Here is a 19,253-nt window from a genome sequence, read left to right on the forward strand (position 1 = left end):
CATTGCCAGGGGCAACCCAAGCCTCCTGCTCACTCCAGCTCCATGGCCGCCACCATCTTTGTAACAGAGTGATGGAGTGAGGGATGGCGGTTAATTTGCATATTACTTTTTATTAGATAGGATATACATATATGCATAAACATATATAAATACATTACAGATTTTTATAAATACATAAATACATTACACTTATTTATTTAAATATAGAGACCATTCCCCTGGAACACCTATATCTCTTAGTAGTTGTGGGACCAACTGTCTCTACAGGGGCATTGAGTGATACTCTGTGATTCTCTGAGGTTTTGCTGGTGGAAAACTAACTGCCAGTGACAGTTTCTGAATTATATCTCCTCTGATTAACAAACCATTCATTCATTCATTCAGAAAATATTTATTGCATGCTTACTATGTGCCAGTCATACTACCATGTTCAGCTCTTCTCTGATCAAATAAAGCAGACATTTCTCACCCTTGGAGTTTACTAGATAGTTGGAGAGAAAGACATTATACAAATAACTATCTATATATATAAAAGCCTAAGCGACTGAAAGACCAGAATGAACAAAACAACTGGAATGATTGGAACAATCGGTTGACCAGTCGCTATGATGCGCACTGACCACCAGAGGGCAGACGCTCAACACAGGAGCTGCCCCCTGGTGGTCAGTGCACTCCCACAGCGGAAATACCGCTCAGCTGACTGACCCGTCCCGGTGACCCACCAGCCTGGCAGCAGCCACTCCCTCCCTCAGTAGCCCTGCAGGTCCAATCTCCAGAGAACAAGCCAGGCACCGATGGACCAGCGCCGCTGGCAGTATCTCAACAGCACTGTCGGCACTCCACAAGGAAGAAACAATATAAAAGTGGCTGCCAGGTGGCTCCTGACAACCGGTGCTAATGTCAGTGGATGGATCCAGATCCCAGGTCAGCAAGGGCATCCCACTGCTTTCCCAGAGGGCCGATTGCATTCCGGCTCCCCCTACCCGTCTCGGAACCCCACCCGTGCATGAATTTATGCACCGGGCCTCTAGTATAACATAACTACAAAGAACAAGTGCCGAGAAGGAAACTATTTGCATATTGTGAAACTGTTCTCCAACCTAGTCTAGGATAAGAGGGAGGACTTCTTGTGGGAACATGACATAAAACTGGGACCTAAGTGTAAATAGGAGTTATTAGCCATTGGGGACAGGTGTGATGAAAACCTTTATAGAAAATTTGGAGATGAAAAATGGCAGGTGAAAAGTTGGCCGATCTGTCCTAAACCTATGGCTAGTGTCTACTACAAGGTGGAGTCAATAAATTTCTATTTGTCTTTTAATGAAACTATAATACTTATGAAAATACTTGTTTATGTACTTGAAAATTTCAATCTTAAAAAGGTGATTTGAAAATCTAGGAAACATTGATTATTTCTTAGGGAATTATAAATTATTATCATTATTTTTAATATATTTTTATTGATTTCAGAGAGGGAAGGAGAGGGAGAGGGAGAGGGAGATAGAAACATCAATGATGAGAGAGAATTATTGATCGGCTGCCCCCCGAATGCCCTCCACTAGGGATTGAGCCCACAACTGGGGTGTGTGACCTTGACTGGAATCGAACCTGGGACCCTTCAGTCTGCAGGCCCACATTCTATCCACTGAGCAAAACCGGCTAGAGCTAAATTATTAAAATCAAATTAAGAAGTAGCAAACTTGAATAGACTGAGCACCATAGAAGAGATTTTAAAAGTTATTCAAAATATATTATTGGAAAAGTTAACAGGATTTACTAGTAAGAATTTTGTAGCTGAACACTGGCCTTAAAGGGTAAGCAATTCTGATGTAATTTAAACTATTTAAGACTATAGAGTCAAATGTTCATTGTATTGATGAAGCCAATTTAATTTCTATAATCAGATAAAGATACTGTAAAAAGATCACAATGAAAAAATTCCTAAGTGTAATATTAGTTACAACAGTCCAGCAATGTATTAACAGACTAAACTATGGCCAAATAGAGTTTACTTCAAGAATTCAAGGTTGCATAGATAACAGGAAATCAAGCAATATAAAGCAGAAAAATAATCATATGAATAGCTGCTGAAAAGCCATTTTGATAAATATTCAGCAATTACTCTTAAAAAAAATTTTAGGAAAATATGTACATGAGATACCTTTTAAAGTATGATAAAGACTACAAAACATTGCTAAACATTATTCTAAAGAAAAGCATTAAAAGTACTTTAATTATGATCAGGAATTAGGTAAAATTTGCTCTTGTCATTATTCTTCAACATTGTTAGAGGGTCTAGCAAATGCAGTAAGACAAGACAGTAAAAGAATTTGTATAAACATTGGAAAAGAAATGATAAAACTCTTGTTGATATTATTACATTCCTAGAAATCTCAAGAGGGCTACAAAAAAGTGCTTGAATTGATAAAATGGATAGATATAAAAATACATGCAATAATCAATAGCAAAAATAACTTAAACACAAAAATGGAAAAAAATGTGGTTGCACTAAAAAGTCTTGAAAAAAACTTCAAACAAATGGAAAATTCTACTAAGTTCTTAGATGTATAGCTAAATGAGGGAGAGAGCAAAGGAGGGAGAAAGGGCTATAACTGTTTAAAAAGCCAGCATGATCCCAATTTGTGTTCCCTTTGTGGAAGTATAAAAAATAGAAGAATGCTGGTCTAGTAGGCAAACTTTCAGTCACTTTTTCATGAGACCTGACTTTTTTACCTTATTGTTCCTGAAGCTACTATTCTGTCAGCAATTATGTTCCACTCGGTGCACTGGGGAGAGTTCCTTTTTGTCTTTCCAGCATACTAAATAAACACTGTCATTCCATGTTCCTTTACCACTCCATTTGTGGAATGTGTGTTCATGCCATAGAAAAAGAGAGAACATTGCACAACCATTTTGCTATGCTTGACAGTTTAATGTAGCTGCCAATTGTTCTACATTTTAAATATTTCAATTAAACATACAAATCTATAGAAGGGAACTTCTGAATTGCTACCTTTCTTAATTCCCAGAGTCATAGCACATTAGGAAAAGAAGAAGGAATCACCCTTTTCTGTAAAAGGCTTTGCATGATAACCCTTGACACAGCAAATGCCAATACAACCATGAGACCAAGTCTCCAAGCCCATCTACTCACTTGAGAAATAAAAGTTGGCTACAGGGGGATGTTACTGACTTCCCCAGCTACTTCAAATGCAGTCCTGCAGAATAGTTAGCCCTCCTTCTCCTGATTTTCTCCTTCCTGTTGGGTTATTACATCTTCTTTAGGGCCATCACCTGCCTGATTTCCTTGACTTCTGTCATATGAGCTCTTTGAAGACTTACCATCTCTTCTCATTGATAGAACACACGGTTAGTTTAAATCCATTGTTACATTAATTAACTTTTTAAGCAACTGTATCTATTCATGACCCTTGATATAGAGATTTGAATGGAAATTCAGCCTTCTTAAAGCTAATTGGATGGGACAGATTCAGCCCAAATTGACTTGGGGTTTACTCCTTTTACTTCATAGGGTGTGCTGCACCCTTTTCTTCTACCAATGCTCTCAGATCAAACTCATATCACACTTCCCTCTGTCCTGTCTAGTATAGCAGTCTGAGTATACTGAGTGAACTTTGTTTTTTGTATCCTATATAATAAAAGCATAGTATGCAAATTGTCCCCTTGACCAGGAGTTCTTCGGGAGTTCAACCAGGGGGCAGGGCCAGCCAGGGGAAGGGAGGGAAGCCCCAGCCAACTGCTGCTAGGGACCCTACCAGTGCACAAATTTCGTGCCTGGGGCCTCTAGTTAGAAACAGAAAAAGAAATTCATTGAATTACTTTGGTACTTACACTAATGTAGGTAGAGGTTCAAGATGGAATATTTGAGAACAAACCATTTTAGCTTATCCTCAAAAACAAAAATAAAAACAACAAAACAACAAAACAGCCTTTGGGGCGTTTCAGGCTTCTCAGAAACTATAATTGGCATGCTGCTAAGAACTGTTCTGTTCCTGTAGAGATGGGCAATAATAAGAAAGACATTTCTGGGAGAATAGCCACGTTAAGCAATGACAAAAAGCTCCCTGGTGAATTTTGCCACTTTGCATGACATCCTCCTTAATCTAAATTTCAGAGTTGTTAAAATAGCAATAAGAAGAGTGGCTACCACAATTTTAACTTATATAACGATGCTCTGAGCATCAGTTCTTTGAAAATAGCTGGATTTCTAAGCTGTAGTTACAAAGTATTTGGTCCTTTGTAGCTCCCAGATGTCCACTCTTGAGGACTCTACCTTAATTTATGGTTCTTGTTTTTGAGACGCTCCAATATGGTTGGAAAGAGTAATTATTTTTAAAAAATTATTTATAATTTTTTATTTTTGAAAGTATTACATATGTCCCCTTCCCTCCCCCCCCGCCATTTACCCTCTCCAGCCTGCCCTTGAACCCCCACCCCCACCCAGGCTTTCAGCACCCTATTGTCTGTGTCCATGGGTTATGCATATATGCATACAAGATCTTTGGTTGATTACCTCCCACCCACCCACCCTCCCCCACCTTCCCTCTGAGATTCCGTCCTCTGTTCCATGCTTCCATATTGGAAAGAGTAATTCTTTAAAACTATTTGTGATCTGCAAAGGCATTGCCTGATGATGATACAGGGTATTCATTCAGTGACTCAGGAGAGGAGTGGGAGTGGAATGATGGTCTCTGTAACCTAGAAGCCCCATCTGAAGCATTTTTACTCATCCTTCTTTCCAATCCCTACTCCCTCCATCTAAATCTACTGCTCTGCTCTGAGGACCAAAACCAGGTTGAAACCCTGAAGGCACATTATCTCCCTATGAGCCTCATGGTGTGGGACCAAAATTATACCTTGAAGGTTGCTCAGTGAGCACAAAATGCGATAGGGAAATGGGATGTTGGTGTCCTCTCTCTCCTCAGAGGGAGGCTACTGACAGGAGAACCAGCCCCTGGAAGCCCAATGACCAGATTCTCTCTTTCCCAGGCCTTGGCTTGGAATTCCCATAGTGTTGGGGTCCAGCCCCAGCAGTTCCAGGGGTTCCCAAAGGTGTGGACGGAGTCGGCGAAGAAGGAATGACACGGAGACAGTGTTCAGTTGATCAGCATAGTTGGGTTCTCTCTTTATTCTCCTATTACATCTGTATTTATACCAGTTGATTTTAATCCTATCCATTATATTCCAAAGGTTAGGGCATTTGTTATCTCCATTCCAAGGTCACTACTCTATTGTTCTGTTAAGCTACAAGGAAGTAACTGAAGGAGATTATCCTAAGTAAAGATTATGTAGCTTAAGCGTGATTGTTCGTAGTTGAAGTGATTTAATTACCCGCCTGGCACTTAGTTAAAGGGTTTTATTCCCTTCCTTAGCCTTGTTAATCCCTAACTCCAGGAAAAAATCCCTACCTGGGGAAACAACCTTTCTCGGAGAGGTGACCTTGGTTAAAACACATAGCGCTAAGAAGGGGAGCAAACATACTAAGAACAGTATGCCATATATGCCAGGTCCCTTGAAACATATGTTGTGCAGATGTTTCTTCCCTGCAGTGACTGTGTCAAGCAGCAAGGATGGACCAGCTTCCGGCACCATAGTTCACCTACCTCTGAGATTTCCTTTCTTGCGCATATTTGGGAAGAACATTCTTTCTGATTTTATGGAATCAGTTTCCAGTCACTTTGAACTGGGAGTGTTTTTGTTATTTCAAGATGACCATTCTTTCCTGCTTGACTCCTGGGTGTGCTTCTCAATGGTTATCTTTCTTGCTTGCCTAAGTCCAAGAGCTTCCCCTGTGTAGACTCTCTCTACCTCCAGTACTGGCCAGTGTATCCAGCTGGAAAGCAATGCATTTGACATTCTTTTCTCCTGTTCTCCCATTGATTAGGAGATCCCATTGAAGGTGTATTCATTTAGTTCATTTCTCTTACTCTCTTATAGGTTGGAATCTGTAAAAGAAAGAGAGAGAACACAAGTAAGCATAAGGCACCCAAAGGAGATTTCAGATGAGGGTCTAGGGAGCAAACACAAAAATATGTTTTCATCCCACCCTCTTCATGAGTGAAAGCAAGCAAGAGTTTGGGATTGTTCTGCCTTGTTTTGGTCATAATTTAGTTCCTATTTCCAATCCCTGTGATTATTTAAACTGTTTGAAATAATGACAGGAGAGTAAGCAAAGAGAAAAACCCAGAACTTGAGTTAACTGAATTATATTATTTCATGTCATCACTTGCAACTTCTATTTTTGCTTAAAGTTTAAAATAGAAAACAACATTAAAACTGTGATGACTCCACACCCACTAAGATGGCTGGCTACAATCCAACAGGTGGACAATAATAGTGTTGACAGGAATGTGGAGAAAGTAGAATCTTAGTGCATTACTGTTTGGAGGGTAAAATGGTGCAGCCACTTTGGAAATTAGTTTGGCAGTTCCTTCAGAAGTTAAACAAAAATATATGATATGGTCCAGCCATTCCACTTCTAGGTAGCTATCCAAGAGAAATGAAAAAAAAATCACTGTTATTTCTACCACATTCTACTTATTAGAAGCAAGTCACTAAATATAGCCCGCATTCAAGGAGAGGATAATTAAGTTCCATCTCCTGAAGGGAAGAACATCAAATAATCTGTGGACATATTTTTTTAAAATATATTTTATTGATTTTTTTACAGAGAAGAGGGGAGAGGGATAGAGAGTTAGAAACACTGATGAGAGAGAATCCCTACTGGGGATGTGTCTGCAACCAAGGTACATGCCCTTGACCGAAATCGAACCTAGGACCCTTTGGGCCACAGGCCGACACTCTATCCACAGAGCCAAAACAGTTAGGGCTGTGGACATATTTTAAAACTACTCTCTAAGACAGAGTTTGTTCTACATTTTCCAGGAGGGAGGTCTTTATGGTTGGAAAGATGAGGATACTATAAGGAAAAATTTTGCTTTCCTTTTATCTTCTATTGACATTATATCATCCATGTAAAGCAGCGACCTATCACTTCCTCCTGTTTCTTGCACTAAATATGCCTTTTAAAAGTATTTATTTTATTATAATTGGTTTTGCTCTCCACCATACCTTTTGAAAATCTCAGTACATTCTGGGCTTCAGACTTCCTGATACTACTCTTAAGGGTTATGTACATATTTTGAATTTGTTCTTCCTTTTTCTTTATTTCAAAAAAAGGGAATAATTATTAAATATTATTATTGAAATCTTGATATTTTATTGATCCCTTCTACTAGGTTCTGAAGTCTCCCTGTACACAGGAACATTGCAGAAGGGGATCAGAAGACATCTTTATTAAGAGGTGTACAAATGTGTGAGAACTGGAGTAAAGGGCAAATGCTCCTATTGGCCCCTGAATCTAAATCTTAGCACTAGCTTGTCCAGGCATGCTCCAGAGCAGGTTGGGGAAGTCAGCTGTGTTTTGAGGCTGTACTTATGGGCTCAGCTGCATGTTTTGGGGAATGAGAACACTTGATGTGTACCACCTGGCAATGCTGTGACCATACATGTCCAAACAATGTTACAGGTCTCAGTGAATTACATTGGCATCTCCCCTTCCTCTCCTAGCAAATGCTGCAAAGCATTGGGCAGAAGTTGCCTGGCTGAAGGAGTGGACGTTATGTGCCCCATTGCCTTTGTAAAACCTGGCCTCACTAGAGAGTTTGTGCAGCCTCACTGTCTTTAGTATCTTCCTCATGATAGAGATGATTTGCAACTAGAGGCCCGGTGCACGAATTTGTGCACCAGTGGGGTCCTTTAGCCTGGCCTGCGGATCAGGCCAAAACGGGCTCTCCAATATCCCCCGCAGGGTCCCAGATTGCAAGAGGGCACAGGCCAGGCCGAGGGACCCCACCAGTGCTCGATCTGGGCCAGGGAGGGATGTGGGAGGTTGGCCAACCGGGAAGGAACCGTGGGAGGGCTCCAACGTGTGTCCAGCCATCTCATTCAGTCCTGATTGGCCGGACCCCAGCAGCAAGCTAACCTAGCAGTCGGAAATCCTGCCCCCTGGTGGCCAGTGCATGTCACAGTGAGCGGTTGAGCAGCCTTAGCATATCATTAGCATATTATGCTTTGATTGGTTGAATGGATGATTGGACAACTGGACACTTAGTATATTAGGCTTTTATTATATAGGATTATATTAAAAATATCACTGGTTAGAAAATCCACTCTGACAACTGCGCTGAGTGTTCTCACAGCCAGCGTGGCTTTCTGATGTCCATGCTGGTCATTGATTTCATCATCCTGACAAAGGAACCTTCTCTCTCAGTAAGGGAAGCAGCAGAGGAAAGATCAATTTGTCTGGATTGCAGTCATGGTTGGGTAATTTAATAAAAGTCACCTGCCCTTTCTCTAACTTCAATTTACTCTTTTATAAAATAGAAACAATAGTATCTATTTCCTTGGGCTGCTTTGAGGATTGATAGATAAAATATATATCCAAATAAACATACATGCTAGAATACTTAAAATTCCTTGGTACAACAAGACCTCAGAGCACTCAGCTGCTGTTGCTGCCTTTATTCCTTAACAGGGAGTTTATTATATGTGTGTTTGGCAATGATCTGAGGCAGGAAATTAAGCAACAAATGGCATACAGAAACTTCCCCTGGTGTTTATCCTTCTGTCTTCTCAGAGAAAGACTGGTCCCTTCTCATTCTTATTCAGCCCCATGAAGTGACAGAAAACTGTTGCTGAGTATACAATTGTTTAAAGTTCCTTCATTTCCTGTCAGAGGATCCTGCTTGATGCCTGCTTTGCAATAGTCTGAGCGCTGGACCGTGATCCAGTCATCAGGACTCTAGGGCAGTGAGGCTATGTTAAAGATGAATTCTGAGGTGTATGAGGAGGCTAGGGCAGCCTCACAGCCTCTGAAAAGCAATCAATGCAGCCAAACAACTGTTGCAGTTGCTCGAACTGCAGCATCACTGGCTTCATGCTTCTATTGAGTCAGCTAATGGTTTCCATGCCTTGTACATCCACCATTGGGATTATATTGGAACCACTGCAAACTGATAGAAAACTAAAAAGAAATTTTCTCTCCTCTGCCATTTGCAAGTTTCTTCTGAGTTGAACATTGTGTTTCCTGTAGGTCTAGAAGACAAGCAGTTCTAGGGCATTTAATCCTTTCGTATGGGGTCCCAGAGGGTGATTATCACAGATCCCAGTGACAGATGGTGTAACCTCCCCACCCCCAAGCTCCTGCAGCTGTTCCTTAGCAAGTATATTTAATTGTAGATGACTAGATAACTTTATTTCTCCGAAATTATTTGAACTGTCCATCTTTGTGGAAGATGGGACACTTCACATTTGTGGCTCAAATGGGATTGACAGTTATGCATGTTTTCATTATATTTTCCCATGTAGGTGAGGGACAGCCATCTTATTATTTTGCCCAGTGCTCCCCAGTTTGGTGCCTCCTCATTTGACATCTTTAACTCTTGTCCACTTGGAGTACATGGGAATCCTGCTTCCTGTTGCCCCATCCACAATGGAAAAGGCAGCGTCTCTTTTCCCTTGGCTCTCACTTCTGGATGGGGGTGTTCCCTTGGGTTTTCCTCAGGCAAAAAGTTTCTGACAAAATCATCTCAGCAAGTTCTTTAGAAAATGCTTGATGGACTTGGAAATCAAATGCATTGGAGGTTCTCCAAAAGAAAAGATGAGACCATCTTAGACCACTTTGAAGTGATAGAAAAGGAGAGGGAAAATGTAACAAAAAGGTCAAGTGGGAGGAGGCTCCTAAGAAGAGCCCTTCTGAATTCAAGGCAAAACTCCCATTCCCTGGACTGGCCAGGAAAGGTACTGTCTCAGGGAAGTAGGGACCATGAAGGGAAACAAACTTTCTGCCACCCCAGAAATTTTAGAACAAGACCAAGTCTACTTTCAGATTTAGGCTTTACTGTGTGGTAGTATAATTTCAGGCTTTCTTATTCCAAAAATAGTTCCCACCTACCTACTGCTGCATGAAATCCTTGTTACCTTCCCAATAAAGAGATAAAAGGCTCAACTGGGAAAATTTAGAGTGGAGTAGTTCTGTCTGAAACTCATTCATATTAAAATATAATCAACCAGCTTTTCAGCAAGTGGGATGGTTGATCCCCATGGATATGAGAAAGGTGATCTATAGCAGGGTGGTATTAACTAGAGACCTACTCAACCTTGAGACTAGGACAGCACCCTACCTTGAGGCTAGGTAGGGCAAGGAAGCTCCCTTACAGTGCTGGCTGCCAGCTGGCTTTTCAGCTATGCACATAGGAAACAATGTGGGAGGTGTTATCTACAAGGTAAACCAGATTTACTTATTTTTATATTCTTTTTTTAAAATTCTTTATTGTTGAAAGTATTACATATGTCCCCCTTTTCCCCTATTGACCTCTCTGAGCCCACCCCCGCCCCCAGCACAGGCCTTCATCCCATATTGTAGGTGTTCATTGGTTATGCTTATATGCATGCATACAAGTCCTTTGGTTGATCGGTTATCCTCCCTTTCTCACCCTCCATGCCTTCCCTCTGAGGTTTGACGATATGCTCAATGCTTCTATGTCTCTAGATCTATTTTTGTTCATCAGTATATGTTGTTCATTTTATTCCACAAATGAGTGAGATCATGTGATACTTATTTTTCTCCCACTGGATTATTTCACTTAGCATAATGCTCTCTGAGTCCATTCATGCTGTTGCAAGTGGTAAGAGTTCTTTATTTTTTATAGCAGCATAGTATTCCACTGTGTAGATGTACCACATTTTTTTAATCCACTCATCTATGTATAGGCACTTAGGCTGTTTTCAAATCTTAGCTATTGTAAATTGTGCTGCTATGAACATAGGGGTGCATATATTCCTTCTGATTGGTGTTTCTGACTCTTGGCATGTGTTCCTAGAAGTGTGATTACAGGGTCAAATGGGAGTTCCATATTTAATTTTTTGAAGAAACTCCATATTGTTTTCCACAGAGGCTACACCAGTCTACATTCCTACCAGCAGTGGAACAAACTCATCAAATATTTATATGGAACAACAACAACAAAAAAGATCCCAAATAGCCGCAGCAATCCTGAGATTAAACCCTTATCAGATGTAACTTTGAAAATATGTTCTCCCATGGCTTTCTTATTGTTTTGTTGATGGTTTCTTTTGTTGTGCAGAAGCTTTTTATTTTGATGTAGTCCCATTTGCTTATTTTCTCCTTAGTTTCCATTGTCCTAGGAGATGTATCGGTAAACATATTGCTATGAAATATGTCTGATATTTTGCTGCCTATGGATTATTCTATGGATTTTTATGGTTTCTCATCTTAGATTTAAGTTTTTTTTTTTTTATCCATTTTGAGTTTATTTTTATGTATGGTTTAAGGTGGTGGTCTAGTTTCATTTTTTTTTTGCAATTCTCCCAATACCATTTATTGAAGAGGCTGTCTTGATACCATTGTATGCTCTTGCCTCCTTTGTCAAATATTAATTGAGCATAATGGCTTAGGCCTTTTTCTGGGTTCTCTGTTGTGTTCCATTGGTCTATATGTCTGTTCTTGTGCCACTAGTAGACTGTTTTTAGAACCATGGCTTTGTAATATAACTTGACATCAGGTATTGTGATTACTCCAACTTCATTCTTCTTTCTCAGGATTGCTGCGGCTATTTGGGATCTTTTTTTTGTTGTTGTTCCATATAAATATTTGATGAGTTTGTTCACATCTATGAAATATTCCATTGGTATTTTAATGGTGATTGCCTTGAATCTATAGATTGCTTTGGGTAGTATGGACATTTTAATGGTGTTGATTCTACCAATCCATGAACACAGTATATTCTTTCACTTGTTTATGTCTTCCTCTATCTCTTTTTTTCAATGTCTTGTAGTTTTCCAAGTACAAGTCTTTTATCTCCTCAGTTAAATTTATTCCTAGGTATCTTATTTTTTTTGTTGCAAAGGTAAATGGGATTGTTTTTCATTTCTCTTTTTGTGAGTTTATTACTGCTGTATAAAAATGTCACAAACTTCTAGGTGTTAATTTTGTATACTACTATATTTCCAAATTCATTTATGAAATATAGTAGTTTTTTTATGGAGTCTTTAGGGTTTTCTAGGTACAATATCATGTCGTCTGTGAATAATTCGAGTTTTACTTTCTCCTTTGGATGCCTTTGATTTCTTCTTCTTGTCTGATCACTATGGTTAGCACTTCCAGTACTATGTGAAAAAGGAGTGGTGAAAGTGGGCATCCCTGACTTGTTCCTGTTTTTAGGGGAAATGGTTTTAGTATTTGCCCATTGAGTATGTTTTGGTTGTATGTTTGACATATAAGGCTTTTATTATGTTGAGGTATGATCCCTCTAGTCCCACTTTGGTGAGAGTTTTTATCAAAAACAGGTGTTGGATATTGTCAAATGCTTTTTCTGCATCAATTGATATGATCATGTGATTTTTGTCTTTCAATTTGTTTAGTATGTAATTTATTGCATTTATTGATTTGTGGATATTGTACCAGACTTGAATCCTTGGAATAAATCCCATTTGGCCATGGTGTATGATCTTTTTAATGTATTGCTGGATGTGATTTGCTAATATTTTGTTGAGGATTTTAGCATCTATGTTCATCAGGGATACTGGCCTGTAATTCTCTTTCTCTGTAGTGTCTTTATCTGGTTTTGGTATTAGGGTGATGCTGACTTCATAGAAAGAGCTTGGAAGTGTTCCTTCCTCTTGAATTTTTTGGAATAGTCTGAGGAGGGTAGGTGTTAGTTCTTTTTTGAATGTTTGGTAAAACTCTCCTGTGAACCCATTCCAGACTAGGGCTTTTGTTTTCTGGAAATTTTTTTATTATTGCTTCAATTTCATCAGTAATTATTGGTCTATTCAGGTTTTCTTATTCTTCCTGATTGAGTTTTGGAAAATTGTAGTTTTCTAGGAATATGCCCATTTTGTCTAGGCTGTCCAGTGTGTTGGAATATAGTTGTTCATAGTATTCTTTTACAATCTTTGTATTTCTGTGGGGTCGGTTGTTACTTCATCTCTTTCATTTCTGATTTTGTTTATTTGCGTCCTCTCTCTTTGTTTCTTGGTGAGCCTGGATAGAGGTTCATCGATCTTGTTTATCATTTCAATGATCTAGCTCTTGGTTCTATTGATCTTTTGTATTTTTTTTTGTCGTCTCTATATCACTTATTTCTGCTCTGATCTTTATTATTTCCTTCCTTTTACTGACTCTGTGCTTTTTGTTATTTTCTTTTTCTTATACTTTAGGTTGTAAAGTTAGATAACTTATTACCAGTTTTATTTATTTATTTATTTATTTATTTTGTTGGTTGTTGTTTTTTGAGGTGAACTTCCCTCTCAGGACCTCTTTCACTGTGTCCATAGATTTTGGATTGTTGTGTTTTCATTGTCATCTGTTTTCAGGGTGTTTTTTATTTTTTCTTTGATCACTTTGGTAACCCATTCATTGTTTAGTAGCATGCTATTTAGCCTCCAGGTGTGTGATTATTTTTGATTGTTCGCATTGTAGTTGATTTCTAATTTTATGCCATTGTGATCTGAGAAGATAGTTGATATGATTTCAATCTTCTTGAATTTGTAGACACTTAGCCTGTGTCCTAATATGTGGTCTATCTTTGAAAATGTCCCATGTGCACTTGAGAAGAATGTGTATTCCGTAGTTTTGGTGTGAAATGTTCTGAAAATGTCAATTAGTTCCCTCTGCTCTAGTAAATCATTTAGGATTCCTGTTTCTTTCCTGATTTTTTGTATAGAAGATTTATCTGGTGATGTCAGTGGGGTATTAAATTCCCCTACTATGATTATTTTGCTGTTTACCTCTCCCTTTATATCTTCCAGAAGTTTTTTTTTTTTATGTATTTGGGTGCTCCTGTATTGGGTGCATATATGTTTACCAGAGTTATATACTCTTGTTGTATCAAACCTTTTAGTATTAAGAAGTGGCCTTCCTTATCTCTTGTTATGGCCTTCCCTTTGAGGTCTATTTTTTCAGGTTATAAGTATTGTTACCCCAGCTTTTTTTCATTTCCATTTGCCTGAAAAATCTTTTTCCATTCCTTCGCTTTCAGTCTGTCTGAGTCCTTTGTTCTGACATGGGTCTCTTGTAGACAGCATATATATGGGTCATGTTTTCTTATACATTCATCCACACTATGTCTTTTGATTGAACCATTTAATCTATTTACATTTGAGGTTATTATTGATAGGTACCTGTTTGTTGCCATTTTTAGTCTTTATGTCTGTGTTTCTCCTTCTCTTTCTATTCCTTCTTTTTAAACCAGTCCCTTTAGGATTTCTTGCATTGCTGGTTTGTTGGTAATAAACTCCTTTGCCTGTTTTTGTCTGCAAAGTTCCTGATTTCACCTTCAATTTTGAATGATAGCCTTGCTGGATAGAATAATCTTGGATTTAGTCTTTTACTTTTCATTACCTTGTATACTTCATTCCATTCCCTTCTGGCCTGATGTGTCTTGTTGACAAATCATTTGATAATCTACATGGAGATCTCTTGTAGTTAACCTTCTGTCTCTCTCTTGCAGCCCTTAAGATTCTTTGTTGTTAACATTTGCTATTGTCATCACGACATGTCTTGGTGTGCGTCTTTTTGGGTTCATCTTGTTTGGGACTCTTTGTGCTTATGTGACTTTTTTCTTCTCCAAGTGGGGAAGTTTTCTGTCATTATTTCTTCAGATAGGTTTTCTACTACTTCCTTGGCTTCTACTCCTTCTTTCAACCCTCTTATGCAGATGTTGCTTCATTTAATGTTGTCTCAAATATCCCTAAAACTCTCCTCCTGTTATTTAATTTGTTTTTTTCCAGTTGCTGTTCAAATTGGGTGATTTTTTCTACTCTGTCTTCTAACTCACTTATTCAGTCCCCAGCTTCTTCTAGTCTACTGTTGCAAACTTCCATTGTGTTCTTTATTGCAGCTATGTCATTCTTCATTTCCACTTGATACTTACAAATGTTGTTTTATTTATTTAGTATTATGAAGTGGCCTTCTTTATCTCTTTTTATGGCTTTCCATTTAAGGTCTATTTTTTGTCAGATATAAGTATTGCTACATCAGAATTTCTCATATAGACATTTGAGCATCCTTATAACCATTACTCTGATTTCTTTCTCTGACAAATTGCTTGCTTCCATTTCATTTAGTTCCTTTTTTCGTGATTCCTCCTTTTCTTTCCTTTGGGGATTGTTTCTTTGTCTCCCTACTTTGTCTGTTCTTTGCATTTGTTTCTATGTAATGTGAGTTGCTATCTCTGTCAGGCCCTGGGCAACCTTCTTGAGGTCCAAGAAGTAGAAGCCCCTAGCAGTCCAATGGTTCAGGACTCCTTATCCCAGAAGCTGGGTCTGCCTTGAGTCTCATGCCTTTATTGTCTCTGCTCTGAATTGTACTCCCTTCCCCCATGGACCTGGTACCACAGTTGTCTGCTGTAGATGCTTGGGTTCTGTGGAAGTGTGCACACAGTTCTTCTGGTGTGTGACTCCCTGTGAGGACCCAGCATCCTCTGGTATGCAATTCACAGCATGGCCCCAGTGCCCTCAGTAGGGCGGTGCCCTACGACCCTTTGGCATGCACTTGCTGTGTGGTTTTGGGGCTGGGTGGGGTGCTGGACTGGATGTCTCCAGTTTGCATCTTCAGTGTTGTCCTGGAGCCTGGGCATGGTGCCACCCCAGGTGCCTTAGGCTTGCACTGTTAGCGCGGCCCTGGGACCTGGGCAGGAAGGGGTATGGGGTCTCTCCAGTTTGCACTCACAATGCGGGGTCCTGGAGCACAGGGTCCTGTAGCGTGCGATCCTGGAGTGTGGGGTCTGGGAGCCTGGGTGGGGAGGCACAGTGTGGGAGGTCTCTCTGGTGTGTGCTCACTGTGAATGTCTGGGAGCCAGTGGCGAAGTAGCATGACACTCATGGCAGGGTCAGGAAATCCCTTGTGAGTTATGGCTGGCTCATTGCTCAGGTTCTGCATGGTGCTCGAGGTTAGTCTGTGTGTTGGTGTGTCTGTGTTCCTGGCCTCTGCCGCTCCTCCCTTTAAGATGGCTTGGGCTCCACCTCAGGGTAAACCAGATTTAGGAAAATAATTAATGTATGTCCATTGTGTGATAATCTTCTGGAGTTATTGGGTTGAGCCACACCATCAATGCTTAGATGAAGGCAGATCTTCTGCTGAGATTAATTCCTCTCACCAATCAAATCCAGTGTTCATCACATTATGAAGACTGGGGTCTGGAACTTTGGAGTGAGTTGGGCTTGGAGTTGACAAGCCCTTTCCTGAAGGTGATTGAACCACATCCAGCACGGCCAGGTTCGGTGAGCCTGAGGAGAGGCAGTGAAGGATTAAAGAAGACAGACAAAGAGAATACAGCTGAGGCTAGGTGAATCTTCTGAGCCTGGATGAGGACACAGAGAGACCCAGCCTGCAAGCCAGAGCTTTATTTTATAGTCAGAGCACACAAAGCAAAACAAGGAAAGTGGTCAACATGTTTACAATGTTCTTGTGAGTTTCACCTTGTTTTGGCAGCACTTGCTGCACCTCCCACAGTCCATTAGTTACCTAGAAAGGAACTAGGGAGGACTTTAAGGTCAAGCTTAATTATGCTAGGAGGGCTCTTCCCTCCAAGCTGGGACTTGTTGGTGGCCCTGCCACAGGTCAGTCTGAGGCTTGACCCTATAGTCGCTCCCTACAGGTGATGATGTCCATTCATACCCAGAGTGGGGGCTGATTCATACCATAAGCGAAATATATAAAGAAATAGGTGGATTTAAGAGGAGTGATCAGAAAAGTCCATAGAGGAAATAATGCCCAAATAAGGTTTTGAGGAATAAATAGACTACCACATGACCAAAAAGATGGAGAAATGGTCAATGCAAAGGCTTATAGATGTGAAACAGTGGTTTGATATCACTAGAACATTAAGTCAGAATAGGAGGGAATGACACAACTGAAGTGAACAAATACACATACTTCTAACTTTGGGCACTGGTCATTCATGAGTTTCAGACCTGTGTGTCCAACTGGCAGCTGGGCATCACCACCTGGATGATTCACAGCCATTGCAAGCACTATATGATCAGAACTCAAGTTGAGGCAGGATAGTAAGAAGCTAGGGAAATTTCCTGACAAGCAAATAAGGGAAACTGAGACAAAATAATTAAGGCCAAACGATTTGAGCAATTTCCCTAGCTGGTTTGGCAGCCTGCCAACTGAAGGGTCCCAAGTTCGATTCTGGTCAAGGGCACTTGCCTGAGTTGTGGGCTCAATCCCTAGTCGGGGGTGTGCAGGAGGCAGCTGATCAATGATTCTCTCTCATCATTGATGTTTCTATCTCTCTCTCCCTCTCCCTTCCTCTCTTAAATCACTAAAAAGTATATTTTAAAAATTGTTTTAAAATTTGAGCAATGTACAGTCAGCTAATGAATCACAAGTTTTTATTTTCCCTAACCAAGGACAATTAGGAGCAAATGGTTTACATTCCAGACCATCCTGGGACAGAACCACCTTGGTTCTGGTCCCCCTTCAATGATATTCTTGATACTGTTCTTTAAAAGTGAAACTAACTGGAAAATAACCCCTGACTCTTCTATACACACATTTTGGTGAATCAATATATCGAAGGACATACCTGAAAAGCCAATGAATATTCTATTAAGACCCTCCCACAAACCTCCCTTAGGATTCCAGCAGGCCAAAGAGAGATAAACAGCCTCAAGACAAAGCAGCCACGGCAGTCTCTTGCTATAGCACACCCACACCTTTTATCTTTGCTGTTTTTCTTCTAAGCTCCAAGGGTCTCCATGAGACTTGCAACCGGGGGAGCAGTGGGCAGCAGCAGCTTGACCAGGCTAACCTCCTGAATCTGTCTTCAAGGTCTCCTTTTCTCAGACTTTTCGCCTCCTGTTGCTTGTCCTAATTTAAGCCCTCCCTTTATTTCACTGTCCCAGCTTTACTAAACATATTCTTAAAAGCCACCTGGACTCATGTTGTGAAATCTCTCTACACAAGTCAAGAACACACACACACACTACTGGGGGGGGGGGGCCCTAAGAAAACCTGCCCTGGGCCCAGACCCCCATCTGGTAACAAAATAATCACCCTTTTCATTCTGGTTCCCTCCCTGCCCTGCTGCCCATTTTGAACCTAGTCTTTTTCCTTCTTTGTTTTTTGTTTGTTTGCTCTTCCTCCTTCTTTTCCCTATATCAGTTAAAGGTCTTACAGCACACACTTTTTTTTTTCAAGCTAGAAAACTCAGAGTCATCATAAACTAATTCCATTTCTCTACCTTTCCACAATCAGCTAATACACAAGTTTTGATAATACTAGCTCAGAAATATCTTACAAAACCTCTCCACTTCTTTCCTCACAAATATTTCCTACCTGAACTATTACAACTTCTATTGGATGGACCTTCCATTGTTACTCTGCCCTTCATCACACCAATCCATTCTCAATCTAACCACTGGTTCCAAGTCTTGGCCATGCCTACTCCAAATTCAACATTCATTCTATTTCCTGATCATTCTTGTTTATGTGCAGAGTGGCACAAAATTAATTAGAGTCACTGATGTTCATAAACATGCCCAGCCGAGATCAAACAAAGTGGCTCTTTGCCTTCCTGCTTCAGCACTCATACTGTAAAGAAGTATCCTTTTCACGGACTATTTAGTACCATGTTTTTGTCATTTTTGTGCTTTTGGTTGTGATTTTGCTGTTTAAACTGTACCCCAGTTATAGTGCTGAAGTGCTGTCTAGGGTTCCTCAGTGCAAGAAGCCTGGGGTATGCCTTATAGAGGAAATGTGTGTAGTAGATAAGCTTTGTTCAGGTATGAGTTTTAGTGCTATGGCTGTGAGTTTAATGTTAATGGATTGACAGTATGTTACATCTGGGAAAAGTGGGAGGAAATTCACTGATGTGCAAGCCTGTTCTAGAAAGTATTAAAGTAACACTGACAGTGAATGATAAAGCTATGGAAAAGATAGAAAGTGGCTAAATTTGTGGATTCATGAAATGAGAAGGGATTTTTTTTTTTTGGGGGGGGGGATAGCAATCTTTTTTTTTCTTTTTTTCTTTATTGATTAAGGTATTACATATGTGTCATTATCCCCCCATTGCTCCCCCACCCCCCTGGTGTCTGTGTCCATTGGCTAGGCTTATATGCATGCATATAAGTCCTTTGGTTGATCTCTCCCCCTTACCCTCCCCCTACCCTATCTTCCCTCTGAGGTTTGACTGTCTGAT

General features: G+C 40.1%; 1 protein-coding gene across 1 annotated transcript in view; it reads right to left on the reverse strand.

Annotated features, from left to right (window-relative positions):
- Window positions 1-5,504: 5,504 nt before the first annotated feature.
- STARD13 (StAR related lipid transfer domain containing 13) overlaps window positions 5,505-19,253 on the reverse strand; it is a 334,315-nt gene continuing 320,566 nt past the window's right edge. The window contains exon 14 of the mRNA XM_070409174.1: window positions 5,505-5,966. Within this exon, the coding sequence (XP_070265275.1) occupies window positions 5,945-5,966 (22 nt within the window). The 3' untranslated portion in view covers window positions 5,505-5,944. The remainder of the gene's footprint in view (window positions 5,967-19,253) is intronic.

Source organism: Myotis yumanensis, unplaced genomic scaffold (assembly GCF_028538775.1).
Source record: "Myotis yumanensis isolate MYYU_CA2020_CCGP unplaced genomic scaffold, mMyoYum1.0.hap1 SCAF_3, whole genome shotgun sequence".
Lineage (NCBI taxonomy): Eukaryota > Metazoa > Chordata > Mammalia > Chiroptera > Vespertilionidae > Myotis > Myotis yumanensis.